At 43.2% G+C, this 22,799-nt stretch overlaps 1 protein-coding gene across 1 annotated transcript in view; it reads left to right on the top strand.

Moving 5' to 3' along the window:
- LOC121556922 (rho-related GTP-binding protein RhoN-like) overlaps window positions 1–21,786 on the top strand; it is a 58,863-nt gene extending 37,077 nt beyond the window's left edge. The window contains exons 3-5 of the mRNA XM_045217536.1: window positions 10,394–10,503; window positions 16,713–16,847; window positions 20,777–21,786. Coding sequence (XP_045073471.1) covers window positions 10,394–10,503; window positions 16,713–16,847; window positions 20,777–21,031 — 500 coding nt within the window. The 3' untranslated portion in view covers window positions 21,032–21,786. The remainder of the gene's footprint in view (window positions 1–10,393; window positions 10,504–16,712; window positions 16,848–20,776) is intronic.
- The last annotated feature ends 1,013 nt before the right edge of the window (window positions 21,787–22,799 follow it).

The following is a 22,799-nucleotide window of genomic DNA, read 5'->3' as shown; positions in this document are numbered from 1 at the left end:
AGCTATGGCTCCATCTGCTGGTATGGTCGGGAACTCCACCCCTCTATGGCCAATCTTCCCACGCAGCTGAAACAAATGAGGAGCTGATGAGCTGAAGGTGGGGGAAGGGAAGACACAGTCTCCAACCTGGGCTCTCTGGAGAACAAGAGTGCTGCACGTCCACTTCCATGAGGAATATAAGGATTTGGAGATACTTACCTTTGGGAAATACTCACCTTTGGATATATGCACCTGTGGAAATACGTGAGAGACATTTGGAAGGACTTTTTGCTGGGTTGGCCACTAGCTGCAACGTGGACTACAGTAAGGCTGGGGAAAAGTTATCTGAGCGAGTGAGAATTATGATTTTGGATGTGGAAGAGACATCCCTGAACTGTTAACCCTTAAAGAGCCACAAGAGAACAGAATTTGGTTATATTTTCGTTAATTTCCCAAGACCTATAATAAAATCCTTGTTTTGTTTGAACCTTGTCTCCTGGCACTACTTGAGCAATCCCGCTGAAAGCTGTGTAGCCTCTCGTGACGTCACACACCCTATTCCCTATAAAGGGCACTACTTTTGACCAGGGCCCATAGGGTGCCTTTTGAGATGAATCACTAGTATACTACAACAGTTTTGATCCGTTAAGAGCAGTAAAAAACTGTTAAGAGTAGTAACACAAAAAATAAGCAAATTTAACCAATTGTTTAATCAACCTTATTCTGTAAGCTGAGTGGACTTCAAAAGGACAAGAATTTAAGCTAATGTGTTTATTTACTCAGCAAAGTCTGCTCGAAGTTAGCTGAATTAAGCTTGTTGAGTAAAATTACACACTCATGTTTGCTCAAAACCACACCCATCATTATCATATTTCCCAGCATGCTCTATTGCAGGTACCTGTGTTTTTGTATGTACATTGATTGGTTGATTAATCTTATGCTACACAAACATAAATAACATACATTTTTCTAAACTAATTAAACTTTTCCAGTTTATATGATCTAGGTAGTCTGAATAATCAATCTTACCTACCCCGGCAGACATTCTCAATGCAGGTTGCGGTTGATTAAAAGTTCAAATTGTTGGATATCCTTACTCTGGCTGGATTCCAATAGAAATTACACATCACTATGGCTGCGTTTACACAGGCAGCCCAATTCTGATATTTTCTTCCAGTAATTGGTCTTTTGACCAATCAGATCAGCTCTGAAAAATATTTGATATGAAAAGATCTGATGTGATTGGTCAAAAGACCAATTAGTGGAAAAAAAAGAATTGGGCTGCCTGTCTAAATGCAGCCTTTGCAAGCCAGCATAATGTGACTTGCAGGCTTGATGTATAAACAAATCAAATAAAATAAAATCAAATTTGTATTGGCCACATGCGCCGAATACAACAGGTGCAGACATTACAGTGAAATGCTTACTTACAGCCCTTAACCAACAGTGCATTTATTTTTAACAAAAAAGTACAAATAAAACAACAACAAAAAAAGTGTTGAGAAAAAAAGAGCAGAAGTAAAATAAAATAACAGTAGGGAGGCTACAGTGGGGGAAAAAAGTATTTAGTCAGCCACCAATTGTGCAAGTTCTCCCACTTAAAAAGATGAGAGAGGCCTGTCATTTTCATCATAGGTACACGTCAACTATGACAGACAAATTGAGGAAAAAAAATCCTGAAAATCACATTGTAGGATTTTTATGAATTTATTGCAAATTATGGTGGAAAATAAGTATTTGGTCACCTACAAACAAGCAAGATTTCTGGCTCTCACAGACCTGTAACTTCTTCTTTAAGAGGCTCCTCTGTCCTCCACTCGTTACCTGTATTAATGGCACCTGTTTGAACTTGTTATCAGTATAAAAGACACCTGTCCACAACCTCAAACAGTCACACTCCAAACTCCACTATGGCCAAGACCAAAGAGCTGTCAAAGGACACCAGAAACAAAATTGTAGACCTGCACCAGGCTGGGAAGACTGAATCTGCAATAGGTAAGCAGCTTGGTTTGAAGAAATCAACTGTGGGAGCAATTATTAGGAAATGGAAGACATACAAGACCACTGATAATCTCCCTCGATCTGGGGCTCCACGCAAGATCTCACCCCGTGGGGTCAAAATGATCACAAGAACGGTGAGCAAAAATCCCAGAACCACACGGGGGGACCTAGTGAATGACCTGCAGAGAGCTGGGACCAAAGTAACAAAGCCTACCATCAGTAACACACTACGCCGCCAGGGACTCAAATCCTGCAGTGAAAGACGTGTCCCCCTGCTTAACATTTTACATTTACATTTTAGTCATTAAGCCTTCAGTAGTGAGTGCATACTATTTATTATTTTCATACCCCCGTAATCGACCCCAACCCTGGCTGACCGTCAGTACATGTCCAGGCCCGTCTGAAGTTTGCTAGAGTGCATTTGGATGATCCAGAAGAGGATTGGGAGAATGTCATATGGTCAGATGAAACCACAATAGAACTTTTTGGTAAAAACTCAACTCGTCGTGTTTGGAGGACAAAGAATGCTGAGTTGCATCCAAAGAACACCATACCTACTGTGAAGCATGGGGGTGGAAACATCATGCTTTGGGGCTGTTTTTTCTACAAAGGGACCAGGACGACTGATCCGTGTAAAGGAAAGAATGAATGGGGCCATGTATCGTGAGATTTTGAGTGAAAACCTCCTTCCATCAGCAAGGGCATTGAAGGTGAAACATGGCTGACAATGATCCCAAACACACCGCCCGGGCAACGAAGGAGTGGCTTCGTAAGAAGCATTTCAAGGTCCTGGAGTGGCCTAGCCAGTCTCCAGATCTCAACCCCATAGAACATCTTTGGAGGGAGTTGAAAGTCCGTGTTGCCCAGCGACAGCCCCAAAACATCACTGCTCTAGAGGAGATCTGCATGGAGGAATGGGCCAAAATACCAGCAACAGTGTGTGAAAACCTTGTAAAGACTTACAGAAAACGTTTGACCTGTGTCATTGCCAACAAAGGGTATATAACAAAGTATTGAGAAACTTTTGTTATTGACCAAATACTTATTTTCCACCATAATTTGCAAATAAATTCATTAAAAATCCTACAATGTGATTTTCAGGATTATTTTTTTTTAATGATGAATATTACAGGCCTCTCTCATCTTTTTAAATGGGAGAACTTGCACAATTGGTGGCTGACTAAATACTTTTTTCCCCCACTGTATATATACAGGGGGGTACCGGTGCAGAGTCAATGTGCGGGGGCACCGGCTAGTTGAGGTAGTTGAAGTAATATGTACATGTGGGTAGAGTTAAAGTGACTATGCATAAATAATTAACAGAGTAGCAGCAGCGTAAAAGGATGGGGTGGGGGGGGGCCGTGCAAATAGTCCGGGTAGCCATGATTAGCTGTTCAGGAGTCTTATGGCTTGGGGGTAGAAGCTGTTGAGAAGTCTTTTGGACCTAGACTTGGCACTCCGGTACCGTTTGCCGTGCGGTAGCAGAGAGAACAGTCTATGACTAGGGTGGCTGGAGTCTTTGACAATTTTGAGGGCCTTCCTCTGACACCGCCTGGTATAGAGGTCCTGGATGGCAGGAAGCTTGGCCCCAGTGATGTACTGGGCCGTACATGTAGCCTGTTAACCAGGGGTTTCAGACCACTGTGTTAGGGTGTAACCCTCAAAGAAAGTTGTCAAAAAGAGTTTAGTTTTAAAGATAGAATATTCACTTAGACCAGGGCTGCCCAACCCTCTTCCTGGAGATCTACTGTCCTGTAGGTTTTCAGTCCAACCCTAGTTTAGCATATCTGTTTAAGGTCTTGTTGAGCAGCTAATAAGTAGAACCAGGTGTGTTAAATTACGGTTGGACTGAAAACCCACAGGACGGTAGATCTCCAGGAAGAGGGTTTGGCAGCCCTGACTTAGACACTCACTTGGTGAAAGCTACAGGACCGAAAGCCATTTAATACAACAACCATGTCTCTGTCGCTAACAAATACAGTAATGGATGGTAACTACAATTCACTGGAAATGCAAGGCACACTGGGAAATATGCAAATAAGGTCAAATAAATTCTCAAGTTGAATTATATATTCACTCAACCTAAAATTCAAAGTTGAGTAAACATACAATTCAACTTCAATGTATGTTGGTTCAGCTATATGCCCAAATGTAGAGCAAACTCACAATCCAGCAGCAATTATACATTTAATCATCTTCTTTTTTTTTTTTACAGTGTAGTTGAGATAAAACTGTTGAAAACAACAACGAAACTATGCTATAGAGAAGTTTACTTTAGTTTTGTTGTAGCCTAGTGTTGTCATCTGTGCCAGGCAAGGTGGTACAGTGAGAATCTGTGATGCAGCTGGTGAGGGAGGATGGTGCATGGGGTTGTGGTTTGTGGGGACTGGGACAAGGGGGGTTTATGGGGACGGTAAGGGGCCAATAGGGGCCCAGGCCTCTGCTGTGTGTCTAATAAGAGCCTTATGGGAGAGCCCCAGTGTGTTAGGAACACTCAGGCTTATCCCCTACTGGCACTGAATGGTCCTGAAGAGAGCTGATTTAGGGAGAGGGTTGAAAAAAAGGAGGGAGGAAGGAGTGCAAAGAGGGAGGAGAGTTGTAGCGGCTCAGTGCTTGGCGGGGGGGTGGAGTCTCCCTCCTCCATCTGTTTCCTTCTCACTCCGCCCTCTATTTCGCTTTCCTCGCCCCTCTCCTTCCTTTCTCTGTTTCCACCCCACCCTCCGACATTCCTCATCTTTTCCTCTCCAGACTGCTTTCTCATTCTGAAACCCAGGAGCAGGAGTTAGTCAGAGAGAGAGACAAGAGGAGAGAAAGGGTACAGCCTTTAGTTTGACCTTTCTGTCCGTACACACACTGTCACACGTATTGAGCACACACACACCTGGGCATTGGCACCCACACAGGCACACAAGCACGGAAGCGGAAGCGTGCGTGCACACACACACACACACACACACACGGGATGTGACATTTTTTAAATCTGTTTTCTGTTAAAACTATAAGAAAAATATACAGCAGTCATAGGTTGAATCTCAAACTCTTTATCGAGTGGCCACTTGCTGTTGTGTTCGATAGTGATCACTCAAGCCTGCAAGTGTTTTAACCAAAATGAGCATTGAGACGATGCACACTCGATGTCCCAACTGCCACTTATCAATATTCACAAATTCTAAATCCATTTGCAAGCATTGTCTCCCGCGATCTGCCTTGAGCATGACTCACTCGCTATGAAACATCGGCACTGGGGCAGACACAGGTGCATACTCTGATAGACAGTGAGAAAGTTGTAATAGCAAAACATCAATGTTTGAATGTGACAAATATTTGCACAGAACATAGTGTACTCTACAGTTACATGTTTGAGTGTTTCTGTGTGTGTGTGTGTGTGTGTGAGTATGTAAATATGCACAGGACAAAACATGGAGTATAAAAAAGTATAAAAAAAGTATAAAGATATAAAACTTGTCATAGCACCTGTGTGTGTGTGTGTGTGTGTGTGTGTGTGTGTGTGTGTGTTGCTATAGCAAACATCAACCATGTCTCTGCACATTCTCTCCATGACAGTTTTTGTTGTAGTGCCCAAAGCCTTGTGCAGTGGTGACAAAGGACACAGTATGGGTGACAATAGGGGCAGTGGAGGGGGGATTGTAAGCCACACATTCAGTTCAGCACAAGAATGTGGCCCCTAGTACCCCCACATACAACTCGCTAACATACAGGTCACACACACACAGAATGCTGTTAATCGACTACAGCTCAGCGTTCAACACCATAGTGCCCTCCAAGCTTGTCACCGAGCTCAGGACTCTGGGTCTGAACACCTCACTCTGCAACTGGATCCTGGACTTCCTGACGGGCTGACCCCAGGTGGTGTGAGTAGGCAACAACACCTCCGCCACGCTGACCCTCAAGGCGGGGGCCCCCCAGGGTGTGTGCTTAGCCCCCTACTGTACTCCCAGTTTACCCATGACTGTGTGGCCACACACGACTCCAACTTTATCATCAAGTTTGCTGACGATATGACGGTGGTAGGCCTGATCACCAACAGCGATGAGACAGCCTACAGAGAGGAGGTCAGAGAACTGGCAGTGTGTTGCCAGGACAACAACCTCTCCCTCAACGTCAGCAAGACCAAGGAGCTGATCGTGGACTACAGGAAACACAGGGGGTGCACACTCCCATTCAAATATCCACAGAGCCTCAGTGGAGTGGGTCAAGAGTTTCAAGTTCCTCAGTGTACGATACCGGTGCATCAAGGATCAGACAAACAGACTCCTAAACAGCTTCTATCCCCTGGCCATAAGACTGTTAAATGGCTAACAACTACTGCTCTCCCTCTCCCACAGACTATCCACACTTATTCCACATTTTGTTGTGTCACAGCCTGAGTTCAAAATGGATTAAATACAGTGAGGGAAAAAAGTATTTGATTACCTCTGATTTTGTACGTTTGCCCACTGACAAAGACATGATCAGTCTATAATTTTAATGGTAGGTTTATTTGAACATTGAGAGACAGAATAACAACAAAAAAATCCAGAAAAACGCATGTCAAAAATGTTATAAATTGATTTGCATTGTAATGAGGGAAATAAGTATTTGACCCCTCTGCAAAACATGACTTAGTACTTAGTGGCAAAACCCTTGTTGGCAATCACAGAGGTCAGACATTGCTTGTAGTTGGCCACCAGGTTTGCACACATCTCAGGAGGGATTTTGTTCCACTCCTCTTTGCAGATCTTCTCCAAGTCATTAAGGTTTCGAGGCTGACGTTTGGCAACTCGAACCTTCAGCTCCCTCCACAGATGTTCTATGGGATTAAGGTCTGGAGACTGGCTAGGCCACTCCAAGACCTTCATGTGCTTCTTCTTGAGCCACTCCTTTGTTGCCTTGGCTGTATGTTTTGGGTCATTGTCATGCTGGAATATCCATCCACGACCCATTTTCAATGCCCTGGCTGAGGGAAGGAGGTTCACACCCAAGATTTGACGGTACATGGCCCCGTCCATCGTCCCTTTGATGCGGTGAAGTTGTCCTGTCCCCTTAGCAGAAAAACACCCCCAAAGCATAATGTTTCCACCTCCATGTTTGACGGTGGGGATGGTGTTCTTGGGGTCATTCCTCCTCCTCCAAACACGGCGAGTTGAGTTGATGCCAAAGAGCTCCATTTTGGTCTCATCTGACCACAACACTTTCACCCAGTTCTCCTCTGAATCATTCAGATGTTCATTGGCAAACTTTTGACGCGCCTGTATATGTGCTTTCTTGAGCAGGGGGACCTTGCGGGCACTGCAGGATTTCAGTCCTTCACGGCATAGTGTGTTACCAATTGTTTTCTTGGTGACTATGGTCCCAGCTGCCTTGAGATCATTGACAAGATCCTCCCGTGTAGTTCTGAGCTGATTCCTCACCGTTCTCATGATCATTGCAACTCCACGGGGTGAGATCTTGCATGGAGCCCCAAGGCCGAGGGAGATTGACAGTTATTTTGTGTTTCTTCCATTTGCAAATAATCGCACCAACTGCAAGTCCCCGCAGCAATGTTCCAACATCTAGTGGAAAGCCTTCCCAAAAGAGTGGAGGATGTTATAGCAGCAAAGGGGGGACCAACTCCATATTAATGCCCATGATTTTGGAATGAAGTGTATATCAATATACCCAGTCACTACAAAGATACATGCGTCTTTCCTAACTCAGTTGCTTGAGAGGAAGGAAACCGCTCAGGGATTTCACCATGAGGCCAATGGTGACTTTAAAACAGTTAGTTTAATGGCTGTGATATGAGAAAACTGAGGATGGATCAACAACATTGTAGTTACTCCACAATACTAACCCTAAATGGCAGAGTAAAAAGAAGGAAGCCTGTAGAGAATAAAAAATATTCCAAAACATTCATCCAGTTTGCAGTAAGGCACTAAAGTAAAACTGCAAAAAATGTGGCAAAGAAATTTACTTTATGTCCTGAAAACAAAGCTTTATGTATTGGGCAAATCCAACACATCACTGAGTACCACTCTTCATATTTTCAAGCATGGGCTAGGGAGTTTTTTAGGATAAAAATAAACGGAATGGAGCTAAGGACAGGCAAAATCCTAGAGGAAAACCTGGTTCAGTCTGCTTTCCAACAGACACTGAGAGACAAATTCATCTTTCATATATTGTACAATCCAGGTGTGCAAAGCTTACCCAGAAAGATTTACAGCTGTAATCACTGCCAAAGGTGATTCTAACATGTATTGGCTCAGGGGTGTGAATACTTATGTAAATTAGATATTTTTGTATTTCATTTTCTAAACAAAAGAAATCTCACCAATCTACACACAATATGCCATAGTGAAAATATATTTTTAGATTTTTTTGCAACTGTATTGAAAATTAAATAAATAAATACCTCATTTACTTAAGTATTTACACCCCTTTGCTATGACACTCCAAATTGACACTCCAAAAGGTCTTTTGATCATTCTTGAGACATCGCTACAACTTGATTGGAGTCCACCTGTGGCCAATTAAATTGTTTGGACATGATTTAAAAAGAAACACACCTGTCAATATAAGGTCCCACAGTTGACAGTGCATGTCAGAGCAGAAACTATACCATGAAGTCCAAGGAACTGTCCGTAGATCTCAGAGATATAATTGTGATGAAGCATATATATGGGGAAGGTTATAAAACAATTCCTAGAGTGTTGAAAGTTTCCAAGAGGACAGTGGTCTCCATCATTGGGAAATTTAAAAAATATGGAACTACCCAGACTCTGCCTAGAGCTGGCCGTCCGACCAAACTGAGCAACCGGGCAAGAAGGACCTTGGTCAGGGAGGTGACCAAGAACCCAATGAACACTCTGACAGAACTACAGAGTTCCTTGGCTGAGATGGGAGAACCTGCCAGAAGGACAACCGTCTCTACAGCACTTCACCAATCTGGGCTTTATGGGAGAGTGGCCAGACAGAAGCCACTCCTAAGAAAAAGGTACATGACAGCACGATGGAGTTTGCAAAAAGGCATGTGAAAGACTCTGAGAGCATAAGGCAAAATATTCTGTGGTCTGATGAGAAAAAAATTGAACTCTTTGGCCTGAATGCTTAGCGCTATGTCTGGAGGCACAGCTCACAGCTCATAAAACCAGGGACAGCTCATCACCCGTCTAACACCATCCATATCATGAAGCATGGGGGTGGCTGAATCATGCAATGGGGATGCTTTTCAGCAGCAGGGACTGGGAGACTGGTAAGGATAGAGGGAACAATGAATGGAGCCAAATACAGGCAAGTCCTTGATGAGAGTGCAAATGATGTTAGACTGGGGTGAAGATTTACGTTCCAACAGGACAATGACCCCAAGCATACAGCCAAAGCAATGCTGGAATGGCTTCAGAACAAGAACGTGAAAGTCCTTGAGTGGCCCAGCCAAAGCCCAGACTTGAATCCCATAGAACATTTGTGGAAAGACTTGAAGATTGCTGTTCACCGCCTCTCCCCATCTAATTTAACAGAGCTTGAGAAAATATGCAAGGAAGAATGGGAGAAAATCCCCAAATCCAGATGTGCAAAGCTGATACAGACATACCCAAGACGACTTAAAGCTGTAATCGCCGCCAAAGGTGCTTCTACAAATTATTGACTCAGGGGTGTGAATACTTTTGTGAATGAGATATTTCTGTATTTCATTTTCAATAAATGTGCCCCAAAAAAGTTCTACTGCTTTCTAATTATGGGGTATTGTGTCTTGTTATGTGCGAAAAAAAATCGATTTAATCCATTTTGAATTCAGGCTGTAACACATCAAAATGTGGAATAAGTCAAAGGGTATGAATACTTTCTGAACACACTGTATAATATTATTATTATTATTATTATGATCATTGCATTGTTGGGAAAGAGCTCTCAAGGTATGAATTTCACTGTACTGTTTTACACCTGTTGTACATGGCGAATACACTTTGAAACTTGAAACACACACACACACAGGTCACAATGGTCAGTTCAAAGAGGGCCCCCTGACAAACACCAGACGAAATACAGAGTGTCAATTCTGTTGAACGCTCCATCAAAAAGGAGTCCTTACACAGTTGTAACCATACACAGTTGTAACCATATGGGTTTGAAATCTGGGTTAGTCCTCTAAACTAAAGCCTTGACATTAGATCTGGGAGTTGTCAGGTCTTGAGCAAGGTTACTCATAAGTGCAGCGAGCCACTCCCACTACATAACAAATGTCTGAAGCAGTCATGATAGTTAAGTTGTTTTTTAGGTGGTCAAAAACAACATTATTTCACGTAGCAATGTGTAAGCTAAACATGCATAGCTTGCTTACCTAAAAAGATTTATATTCCATGATGTGTCTTTTCATATTTGACCAATTTGGATATTCAAAAGGAATGACGTGTTGTGTGTTGTCGTTTGTCCACAGGCTCGTCCTACTACAACAATGTGCGGCCGCTAGCCTATCCCGACGCTGACGCTGTGCTCATCTGTTTCGACATCAGCCGCCCCGAGACACTGGACAGTGTGCTGAAGAAGGTCAGAGAGCTATGAAGTAAAGCCACGTGTCTGTGCTTCAGTTCAATAAAATATTATATAAAATAGGGTTCCCCAACTGGCGGCCCGAATTTGGCCCGTGGGTGGTTTTACATGGCCCCCCAATGTTTCTGAGCATTTTTAATTTTTTTATTGTTGGACATAAAACACTGTAAAAACAACAGGAAATCAGCTCCAAGTGATTTTAATTTTGGAAATATGTTCTGACAGGTTTGAAATGATTATGTAAACAAATATTATATCTGTTTGGGCTTCTTGCGGTCAATTTGCAATTCCGATCCCCCGACGATCCGCTCAAGAAAAAATCAGCCCGCGGCTGAATCTAGTATAATAATATTTTGTTGGGTGCATATATTTGTTCAGTTACACACAAGTGTGTAATGGAAATGTGTTGTTTTGCATATCCCAACTCCCCCTTAGACACCCGCAGGGAGTGGGTTCACGGCCAGGGTCGCTATTGTACAGCGCCCCAGGAGCAATTAGGGTTAAGTGCCTTGCTCAATGGCACAGCAACAGAATATTATTTTAATTTCTTCGTTTTCGGCTCCGGTATTCAAACCAGCAACCTTTCGGTTACAGGTCCAACGCTCTAACCTTGAGGCTACCAAGTTGATGATCCCTGATCTCAAATTATCCTAGAACACCTTTTAGAACAGTAAGGACTACATATAAAAGAAACACTGCTTGTGAGAACAACCTAGCCGAGACAGGAATGAACAAATATTGTTTTGTGAAAGCATGCAGGCATATCACAGACATAGTCATGTTCCCCCTTAAGGTTAGAAGCTAATGTTATGGCCTTTTTAAGGACATTTTCTCCCAAAATGAATACACAATTAATTGTAATCCATCCATTGTCCCAGCGTTCTTCAAAAAATATGCATTTACTTAATAAGAGGGAGAAGTTTGGCATTGTTTCCCAAAGCCTCGGTTGTGTCTAATTGGTGGAACTCAATGAATGGGAAAGTCTTTCTTTGGGTAACAATGCCACACCATTTGGGACCTACAGGTCTACACGTTTTGTTTGAATGATAAAGACTTGTTGTTTATAGTGTATAGCGAACATCAGTTGTGTGGGCGAGGAATGCCTTTGACTGGGTGGAGTGGACATTCCTAATGTCAAGCCCATCGCTCACCCATGACATCATCAGCATCGCCATTCAGAGACATAAAAACTCCACTCTTTGAGTCACGAGACAAAACTGAAGGAGGGGAGCGGAGGTACCCCAAATTCTGATAGAGGTCCACTTGGGGCTCTTGAGGGCTCACTTGACCTGTGACCCTATATAGATGCCTTGCTAATCTCTTACCAACAGGCCAAGGGTGGGCGTTGAATACACCCCTCTCACAATAGGCCCCCAGAATTGGGCTCTTGACATCTCAAGTGCCAAGTGCTTCTATTTGACATAGGGGTGAAATATTTCATACCACTGAAGCCAAACAAAAGCCGGTCCAACAATAAATTCCACTCAAGTGTTAATGTTAAAGGAAAACTATGATGCAAAATGCATAATTCCGGCTGTATTTCTGTAAAGTTATACATCTTGAAAACTTGATTGCTGACATACAAAATATTTTGTGACTATGTCAACAATGGACTTATGAAGCAAATACCAAAATATCGTTTTTGGGTGGAATTTCCTTCAAGTATTAAAATGTTAAAGAGATTCTCTGGTACTTTTGTATACGTTTTTAGCCAGTAGTTCTGAAAGTAGCACTCACAAGCCAAAAGTGGTCCCCGAAAATTGCATACTGTCACATATGTGCACCACGTCATTGCTCTCTCGCTCTCTGCTGTGTCCACTGAGCCGTTGGGCCCGCCCTGCAACCTCATTGGATAATGCTGGGCAGACCTCTTGTTAGCTGTCACTCAAATGCAAGGGGCTGAAGCTCATTGGCTAGAACTCAAATTGCTAGTGGGCTGGCCCACGTGGGGGGAAAATCCCAATTCCCATTCATGTCCCAGCTTCAAGAAAAAAAGTGGCTTTCAAACTAGGGATTTCGTGGCTAATTGAGGTGAAACAGTAATTCTGCTCATAGATTATGAATGTATGAACTACACATTGACACATCCAGCCCAAAGCGGGAGGTTTAAAAAATACTTTCTTAGTCGCCAAAGTACCGGAGCATGTCTTTAAGTGACAAGTGTTAAGCCAAGGACACATGATATCAGTGATTCTGCATGACTAATTAGTGATTCTGTCTTGTTACTGTATAGTTTCCTGCTTTCTTGAATGCTTTTGTATCTTTGAGAGGGGGGACGGACGAGTGAACACTTTGGGTGTGAAGGGGGGAGAATCGAAAAGCAACAGGAGACTCTTGAGAGTATGATGTGGCAGCCTTCGCACCCAGTCCTCGGGCTTCCTCTCAGGCCTCAGTACAGTACAGTACAGTACAGATCACACACACACACGCGCGCACGCACACACACACACACACACACACACTTATGAACATTACTTGGGGGCTAGAAACAAGGACTATATCCAACTAGCATGTACAGTGAAGGAAAAAAGTATTTGATCCCCTGCTGATTTTGTACGTTTGCCCACTGACAAAGACATGATCAGTCTATAATTTTAATGGTAGGTTTATTTGAACAGTGAGAGACAGAACAACAACAAAAAAATCCTGAAAAACGCATGTAAAAAATGTTATAAATTGATTTGCATTTTAATAAGGGAAATAAGTATTTGACCCGTCTGCAAAACATGACTTAGTACTTGGTGGCAAAACCCTTGTTGGCAGGTCAGACGTTTCTTGTAGTTGGCCACCAGGTTTGCACACATCTCAGGAGGAATTTTGTCCCACTCCTCTTTGCAGATCTTCTCCAAGTCATTAAGGTTTCGAGGCTGACGTTTGGCAACTCGAACCTTCAGCTCCCTCCACAGATTTTCTATGGGATTAAGGTCTGGAGACTGGCTAGGCCACTCCAGGACCTTCATGTGTTTCTTCTTGAGACACTCCTTTGTTGTCTTGGCCGTGTGTTTTGGGTCATTGTCATGCTGGAATACCCATCCACGACCCATTTTCAATGCCATGGCTGAGGGAAGGAGGTTCTCACCCAAGATTGGACGGTACATGGCCCCGTCCATCGTCCCTTTGATGCGGTGAAGTTGTCCTGTCCCCTTAGCAGAAAAACACCCCCAGAGCATAATGTTTCCACCTCCATGTTTGACGGTGGGGATGGTGTTCTTGGGGTCATAGGCAGCATTCCTCCTCCTCCAAACACGGCGAGTTGAGTTGATGCCAAAGAGCTTGATTTTGGTCTCATCTGACCACAACACTTTCACCCAGTTCTTCTCTGAATCATTCAGATGTTCATTGGCAAACTTCAGACGGGCCTGTATATGTGCTTTCTTGAGCAGGGGGACCTTGCGGGCGCTGCAGGATTTCAGTCCTTCACGGCGTAGTGTGTTACCAATTGTTTTCTTCTTGACTATGGTCCCAGCTGCCCTGAGATCATTGACAAGATCCTCCCGTGTAGTTCTGGGCTGATTCCTAACCGTTCTCATGATCATTGCAACTCCACGAGGTGAGATCTTGCATGGAGCCCCAGGCCGAGGGAGATTGACAGTTATTTTGTGTTTCTTCCATTTGCGAATAATCGCACCAACTGTTGTCACCTTCTCACCAAGCTGCTTGGCGATGGTCTTGTAGCCCATTCCAGCCTTGTGTAGGTCTACAATCTTGTCCCTGACATCCTTGGAGAGCTCTTTGGTCTTGGCCATGGTGGAGAGTTTGTAATCTTATTGATTGATTGCTTCTGTGGACAGGTGTCTTTTATACAGGTAACAAGCTGAGATTAGGAGCACTAATCTCAGCTCGTTACCTGTATAAAAGACACCTGGGAGCCAGAAATGTTTCTGATTGAGAGGGGGTCAAATATTTATTTCCCTAATTAAAATGCAAATCAATTTATAACATTTTTGACATACGTTTTTCTGGATTTTTTTGTTGTTATTCTGTCTCTCACTGTTCAAATAAACATACCATTAAAATTATAGACTGATCATTTCTTTGTCAGTGGGCAAACATACAAAATCAGCAGGGGATCAAATACTTTTTTCTGTCACTGTATAATATATGCTGCTTATGTAAAAGACCTGTTGGCTGTGTGTGCTGTAATCTCCTGTTTGATCAACCAGTGGCTCAGCTGTACTACTACCGGGAATCAGAGAATGTTATTGAAGCAGAGCATAGGCCTACATTTGATTTAAATGTTATTGAAGCAGAGCACACATTATGCAATGTTATTGAAAGAAAGCATACATGTTAAGAGTAATTATGTAATACATGGAATGAGATACACACTACTGGCCTTGGGAACATGTCCTAATAGTTTGGTAATAAGGAGGTACTGCAAAGGAAATACTGCCTCTGTTTCTGTTTTCAGGCAAAACATTTACCGGAATAAGGAAGTGAAACTACCGCTAGAAAGGGGCGTTAAGTACAATTTGTAAAATGTTATCTTCAGTACATATCATTATTGCGCATCACCAATAATTTCCATCATTAACCATTCTCATCCTTCGAAATGAAAATGGACAATTCACTCTATGCTCTTTGTCTGTTATTCACTCTCTGTTCTTTGGCTTTGCCAAACCTTACATACTGAAAAAGTATATAAATGCAACTTTACATGTTGGTCCCATGTTTCAAGAGCTGAAATAAAAGATCCCAGAAATTTTCCATATGCACAAAAAGCTTATTTCTCTCAAATGTTGTGCACAAATGTGTTTACATCCCTGTTAGTGAGCAATTCTCCTTTGCCAAGATAATCCGTCCACCTGACAGGTTTGGGATATCAAGAAGCTGATTAAACAGCATGATCATTACAGAGGTGCACCTTGTACTGGGGACAATAAAAGGCCACACTAAAATGTGCAGTTTTGTAACACAACACAATGCCACAAATGACTCAAGTTTTGAGGGAGTGTGCAATTGGCATGCTGACTGCAGGAATGTCCACCAGAGCTGATGCCAGAAAATTGAATGTTAATTTCTCTACCATAAGCCACCTCCAACATTGTTTTAGAGAATTTGGCAGTACGTCCAACTGGCCTCACAACCGCAGACCACGTGTATGCCGTCATGTGGGCGAGCGGTTTGCTGATGTCAATGTTGTGAACAGTGCCCCATGGTGGCGGTGAGGGTATGGTATGGGCAGGCGTAAGCTACGGACTATGCAATATTAATACACAAAAATACCGTGACGAGATCCTGAGGCCCATTTTTTTTAAGGTATCTGTGACCAACAGATGAATATCTGTATTCCCAGTCATGTGAAATTCATAGATTGAATTTATTTCAATTGACTGATTTCCTCATGAACTGCAACTCAGTAAAATCAATGAAATTGTTGCACGTTGCGTTTATATTTTGTTCAGTAAATAAACACAATGACCCTTCTGCTTGGCCCTTGTGACTTGTCTAGGTCACATTCATTGATTCACCAGTACGTCTTCAACAGAAAGCCCTTATCCAAGACAACAGCACATGATGACTAACACTAATGAACAGAGCCCATAATGACATAGACGGTCGTCTACAAGAAAGGCATCGTTTGTATAGAGTAGAAAACATAGACGTATATCTACAAGAAAGGCATTGTTTGTATTGAGTAGAAACAGAGAGGTATCGTTCAAGGGATAATGTGAAGAGATAATGTAAGCAGTCAGAGATATAGTGAGAGAGAGACAGAGACAGAGACAGAAACAGAGAGACAAGAGACAGACCAGCACAGACAGTAGGGAGAATGGCTACCCAGCACAGAGAGTGACGTGTCAACGTTGAGACAATGTAGCTGTTAACTTGCCTATAGTCTTGAAGTGCAAATGAGTGTTGTCTGCTTCATAATGTGTGTTGTTATTCTTTCGGATGGAACTCTGAGGGAGTGTTGTCTAGATGTGGTTGTGGTTACTGTAGCTGTGAGCTCATAGCGGACAGAACTAGTGCTCCGTTAAATTCTTCAATTGTCACCGTGACAACTTGTTTCAATGGACAGTGTTATTTCAATGGGCGTTGAGTTATTGTAGTGATATTATATCCATACAATGTAAATAACATTAACTAAAAGAGATAAACATGTATTTTCTCCAAATTTCATATATTAAAAATAGATATGTTTTGGATATTGGTGCTCACCTGTTACGCTCGGTTCTGACAAGTTTCTTCCTCTTCCTCCATAGTGGCAGGGGGAGACGCAGGAGTTCTGTCCTAACGCCAAGGTGGTATTGGTGGGCTGTAAGCTGGACATGCGGACGGACCTCAACGTGCTGAGAGAGCTGTCCAAACTCCGACTCATCCCTGTCACTCATGAACAGGTCAGGACTGACTGTTTCTCACTACTGAGCCAATCCAAGCCAAGCTGTACTATGCTGGTCTGGTAATGCATCCATTGTAGTCCCTGGAACTGTGCTGGAAGGACAATGTAAAATGAAAATATCAGAGCAAGCAGTACGGTTTAGCCTTGTGTGTTATGAAAAATGTATGGCAATGCCAGTAGCTGTTTACTTGTACTCTGTGATGGCATAACACCTTCAGAACATTGTCGTAAGCATGACATAATAACACCTGTCAAAACAGGTCAAATAAAACGTTAGGCTATTTCTTGGCAGAACTTTAGCTGTGAACTAGGAAGACGATGGGGACTATGGCGTCCCAAATGCGGTCCCTATGGGTCCTGTTACAAAAAATAGTGCACTATAAAGGGAATAGGGTGCCATTTGGGACATAGACTATGTGATAATGTGACACACTGTTCTGGAAACATTGCTCTACTTTTTTTTTTTTTTTTTTACACTGCTCTTACCTACATTATTGCCTGTAGTTTCTATCCTCTATGGGTTGGTCGTCAGTTAAGTTGTAGAGCTGTTCTCAGGTGTGTGCCCAGTGTAGGCAGATAGATACACCTGGCATGATCAGCCAAACAGGTTAAAGCACAAACAGACATTCTTCTACAGTACAAACTTGCTGATATGTACCTGTCCACACTGTGTAAACAGCACAACTGCTCTTTCACAGCCCACACACACACACGCATGAGCGCACGCACGCACGCAGCTACGGCACAGACATTTGCATGGTTCAGACTATCCGTGATGCCCTAATGCAGACATTCCATTAGCTAAACACCTAAAAGCACCTAGCTGGAACACACGCTGAATATTTCACGTGCTCAGACAGGGAACAGCATGTTAAGGTACTTCTTCACTCCTGTTAGCCCACTTCTACTATCTACTGTTCTCAGAGCGTTCATGTAACGTAGCATTAACATTCTGATATGTTCCAATACAGAAACACTCAAACTCTGCAGAGAGGTAACCTAAAACACACTTTTATGTACTGAGGGCACCTACTGTGCTTTAACATAACTGTAAGTCCTAATATGTACACCGTATTCCAGTTTGAAAATGCCATTTAGTTCAAATAGTTTCTCAAATACGAAAGCATACAGTACAGTGTAAAGAGTGTAATAGAGTTGGAACCAGGGAGTGAGACAAACACTAAGGGGAACAATTTAATTGTTTTGTTTCAATGTCCTCGGGCAATAACAGATAGAGACGGACTGACGGACTCGGGAGGCTGTGAATTTTAATGGCCTATTTTCATGTTAATGTTATTTCCGAGTTGACACTTCTTTAAACACTAAGTCACATCCCTATTTTCTCCAGAGAGGAGCTTAGGAGGAAATGTCCTTGGCATGCCAGTCAATTACACAGAGCAGACCGGGAAACAGTAACAACGCAGACGAAAAAACTGTTATGAAGATCATCAAACCGCTTATGAAACCGTTACTAAGATCATGAAAAAAGAAAGAAAAACAAAAAAACAAATGTATCATGAAACCAATTTCATTGAGCAAACTTGATTGAGTTACCAAGCAGGAGGGACCGGTTATCAGGTTACGTTAATGTCACTTTGCTCGATTTCCTCTGTCTTAACTGGAGCTCCTCAAAACACTCAGAACTCGCTCACTGTCCTCAAAGAGCCTCAATCAAAGGGCACCGCTGCCTGTAATGTAAATCAAATGCCAGCAATTTAAGACTTACAACTTGCTGTCCAATTCAATCCCAAAGGAATCCGCTAGTCACAAGGATGAACCGCGGATGAACCCGACGACTTCTGCCATAATCTGCTTAGGGTCAAAATAGAGACTTTCCTTCTGTATGAATGGATTCTCACTACTGAGTCAAAGTAGGACATATTGCAGAGATATAATAATCATAATATTGCTGTGTATCTAGCTGGGGATTATTCCCTCACTGAATGGAACATGGCATGTATTCTACCAGGTGACATGATGACGTGGAGAGGATCTGTGTCTGCACCACGTACTCTCACTACTGGTGTCCCCCAGGGCTCAGTTCTAGGCCCTCTCCTCTTCTCTCTATACACCAAGTGACTCAGCTCCGTCATATCCTCACATGGTCTCTCATATCATTGTTATGCGGATTACACTCAAGTACTTTTTTCCTTCCACCCTTCTGACACCCATGTGGCGACACGCATCTCTGCGTGCCTGGCAAGTATCTCAGCTTGGATGTCGGCCCACCACCTCAAGCTCAACCTCGACAAGACAGAGCTGCTCTTCCTCACGGGGAAGGCCTGACTGCTCCAAGACCTCTCCATCACGGTTGACAACTCCACGGTGTCCCCCTCCCAGAGTGCAAAGAACCTTGGCGTGACCTTGGACAACACTCTGTAATCCTCTGCAAACATAAAAGCAGGGGCTCGCTCCTGCAGGTTCATCCTTACAACATCCGTAGAGTACGACCCTACCTCACACAGGAAGTGGCGCAGGTCTTAATCCAAGCACTTGTCATTTCCCGTCTGGACTACTGCAACTCGCTGTTGGCTGGTCTCCCCACTTGTGCCATCAAACCCCTGCAACTTATCCAGAACGCTGCATCCCGCCCTATGTTCAACCATCCCAAGTTCTCCCATGTCACCCCGCTCCTCCGGACATTCCACTGGCTTCCAGTCGAAGCTCACATCCACTACAAGACCATGGTACTTGCCTACGGAGCAGCAAGAGGAACTGCCCCTCCCTACCTTAAGCCTATGCTCAAACCCTACACCCCAACACTCCGTTCTGCCACCTCTGGTCTCTTGGCTCCCACTCAGCCCAGTCCAAGCGCTTCTCTGTCCTGGCACCCCAATGGTGGAACCAGCTCCCCCTGAAGCTAGGACAGCAGAGTCCCTGCCCATCCCCCCCAGCCTTTCATGAACTAACAGTCGCAATTGACGTTTTCCCCCCTCACTAGCTCTGACTTTGCTTATAGCTCCTTTATTGAGGAAAAATGTACTTACTATGACTGTGATATGTGGTTGTCCCACCTAGCTATCTTAAGATGAATGCAGTCATTCTGGATAAGAACGTATGCTAAATGACAAATGTAAATGTATTCATTACTGTATCAGTGATTGACATTGTAACCAAATGTTTATTAATTTCACCCCACCCCCACCCCTCTCCTCATTCACATTTTGTAACCTTGTAAGTCTTATCACATCAGAATGTATACAGTATTCCCCTTTCATAACATTTATTTTCAAATCGAGTGACAACCACATTGAAACCTGTTTAAAAGCGGGTCAGATAAATACATTATATTGCTGGAAAGGGGGGGAGAGAAGGAGAGAGAGACCCAGTAAAGTTCTGCTTACCCAGTTAGAGTGCACTAGTATAATCTGTGCAGCGCGACCGTAATAAAGACGACCTGGAACGCAACAAGAGTCTGAATAGACCAGAGCGACACGTTTATGTGACTACATGGGATTTATTCAAATGAGCAGCACACAACATACATAGATTTTTATCTGCATCGTTCTAGGCATTGAATCCCATTAAAAATATATATCATAAATATTTTATTGTCACATATACCGGATAGTTGCAGTGGATGTTTTGTTTTACAGGGTCAGCCATACTAGTACTGCACCCCTGGAGCAAATTAGGGTTAAGTGCCTTGCTCAAGGGCACATCGGAAGATTTTTCACTTTGTCGGCTCAGGTATTCGTACCAGCGACCTTTCAGTTATTGGCCATACACTCCAACCACTAGGCTACCTGCCACCCTTAAAATAAGCCATGAAATAAGCCCTATGTGTTTGAATCCACATACACTCTTCTACCTCATATTAGTTAACTCTCTCTTCCTATAACCTCCACTCTCTGTGTTCTCACCCTATTCAAAGGGTGTAAATTCTAATTTCTTAACGTGACTCTCCATCTCTCTCTTTATCTCCAGGGCACTACCCTGGCGAGGCAGATCGGCGCCGTGGCCTACACAGAGTGTACGTCCAAGTACTCGGAGAACAGCGTCCGCGATGTCTTCCACGTCACCACCCTGACCTCGGTGACGCGCCTCCACCGGCCCCAGCTAAAACGCAGCGGCTCACGCCGCGGCCTCAAGCGGGTCTCCCAGCAACCTCCCCGGACGGAGGTTCTGGAGCACCCCCCCGCCATGAGAAAGAACCGGGCCAAGAGCTGTGTGCTCATGTAGGGTTCAGACTGGCCAGACCGAACCAACTGACCCCAAACGATGTACAAAAGAGACAATGTATATTATAAATGTACTTTATTTATTGGTTCAATTTTGTTTGCACTGCAAATGAATGCAGGTCATTGCAGCGGGGATGATGATTTTCCTTTTCAAACCATCAACCTGTGGAGAAAGAACGATGGAGAAACATGGACACAAACATGGATTTGCCGGCTATAGGAATAGAGTGAGAGAGAAAATATGAGGGGATGAGGTAAAGAAAAAAGAATGAAGTGGTTGGTTAAACTCAGACAAGCCAATTGTAATGAGATTGTCCTGGAATCCCTTTCTATTCTGTCTCTTGTCCTGAGATGCCATTCTATTTAAGTGTTTAACCAAATGAAGCACAAAAAGATGCACGCAAAGTGTAACGACTTAAATGTCAGGGAATTATATTATTATTCCATCTGATGAAGCTTAACAAACCAAGGTTTTATGCCCAGAGCGACAAAAAACAATGGGCCAACGTGACACAAATGTTCTAAACCCACAAGTGCTTTGGAGGAGAAAAACGTAACAAATCACTGACATCACATAACATTGATGTGTTACTGAAAATTAACATTGTTCGGATTTGAACAATTATATTTGAGGGAAATCTCAGAAGGGAAACGGTTATAACACAGTTTTTGCTATATGTCTTGCTGTATGTGTGATTCTGAAATAAAGTAACTAGCTCTGCTAAATGAAGAGAATTTAACCCTGGTTTTATTATTTGTTAACATGACTGTAGTCCATCCAGCTCCCCCAGGGTCCAAAGACACAGAGACCAGAAACATACGTTGTTTTGAATAAGTGAGATAAAAAATTGGATTTGGTACCATGAAAATCTACAACCCACAATGTTGCCTCAATGTTAACTTGAAGTTGTGGGCCTTAACATGCCATTGCTACGTAGGCGGCCATGTATGAACCAGAAATGTTCACAAGTCTTTGGGGTAGAGTCCAAGTCAAGTCTCAAGTCTTTTAGGGCCAAGTCTAAGTCAAGTCACAAGTCCCCTTTGGCAATGGCTTTCTGCTTGCTGTGGTTAGGTCTATAAACCTTGTAAATTATTTGAAGAGACTCCCTTCATTAGTCCATACTTGTATGAAAGAAAGCACATCAGGCACTATTTAAATCAAAATAAATGTCCTTTTAAAATGTAGACAGTTTACATGAATAAAAGTAACTGTACCGGATATGAAAATAAGCTAAGATAACATTTGAAAGTGCATGGTATTTTGTGGCAGACATTGTCTATATTTCACTTCATTCTGTCACACAAACAGAAAATCTGTAGGTGTCTCCCGAGTGGTGTAGTGGTCTAAGGCACTGCATCGCGGTGCTAGCTGTGCCACTAGAAATCCTGGTTCGAATCCAGGCTCTGTTGTAGCCGGCCGCGACCGGGAGGCCCATGGGGTGGCGCACAATTGGCCCAGCGTCGTCCAGGATAGGGGAGGGAATGGCTGGCAGGGATGTAGCTCAGTTGGTAGAGCATGGGTTGTGGGTTCGATTCCCACAGGGGGCCAGTATATGTATGCACTCACTAACTGTAAGTCGCTCTGGATAAGAGCATCTGCTAAATGACTAAAATGTAAAGATAAAATGACTGATAACTGTTCAATAACTGCACTACTAAAGTGTTCTATATCCCTAAAATATACTTACTGACCTGGACACTTAACAACAGAAACACAATTTCCTGTAGCAAATTACATCCTGTGCCATTAGACAGAGAACATTTCTGTT

This window comes from Coregonus clupeaformis, unplaced genomic scaffold, assembly GCF_020615455.1.
Source record: "Coregonus clupeaformis isolate EN_2021a unplaced genomic scaffold, ASM2061545v1 scaf1101, whole genome shotgun sequence".
NCBI lineage: Eukaryota > Metazoa > Chordata > Actinopteri > Salmoniformes > Salmonidae > Coregonus > Coregonus clupeaformis.
This window is presented reverse-complemented; position numbering and strand designations above follow the sequence as displayed.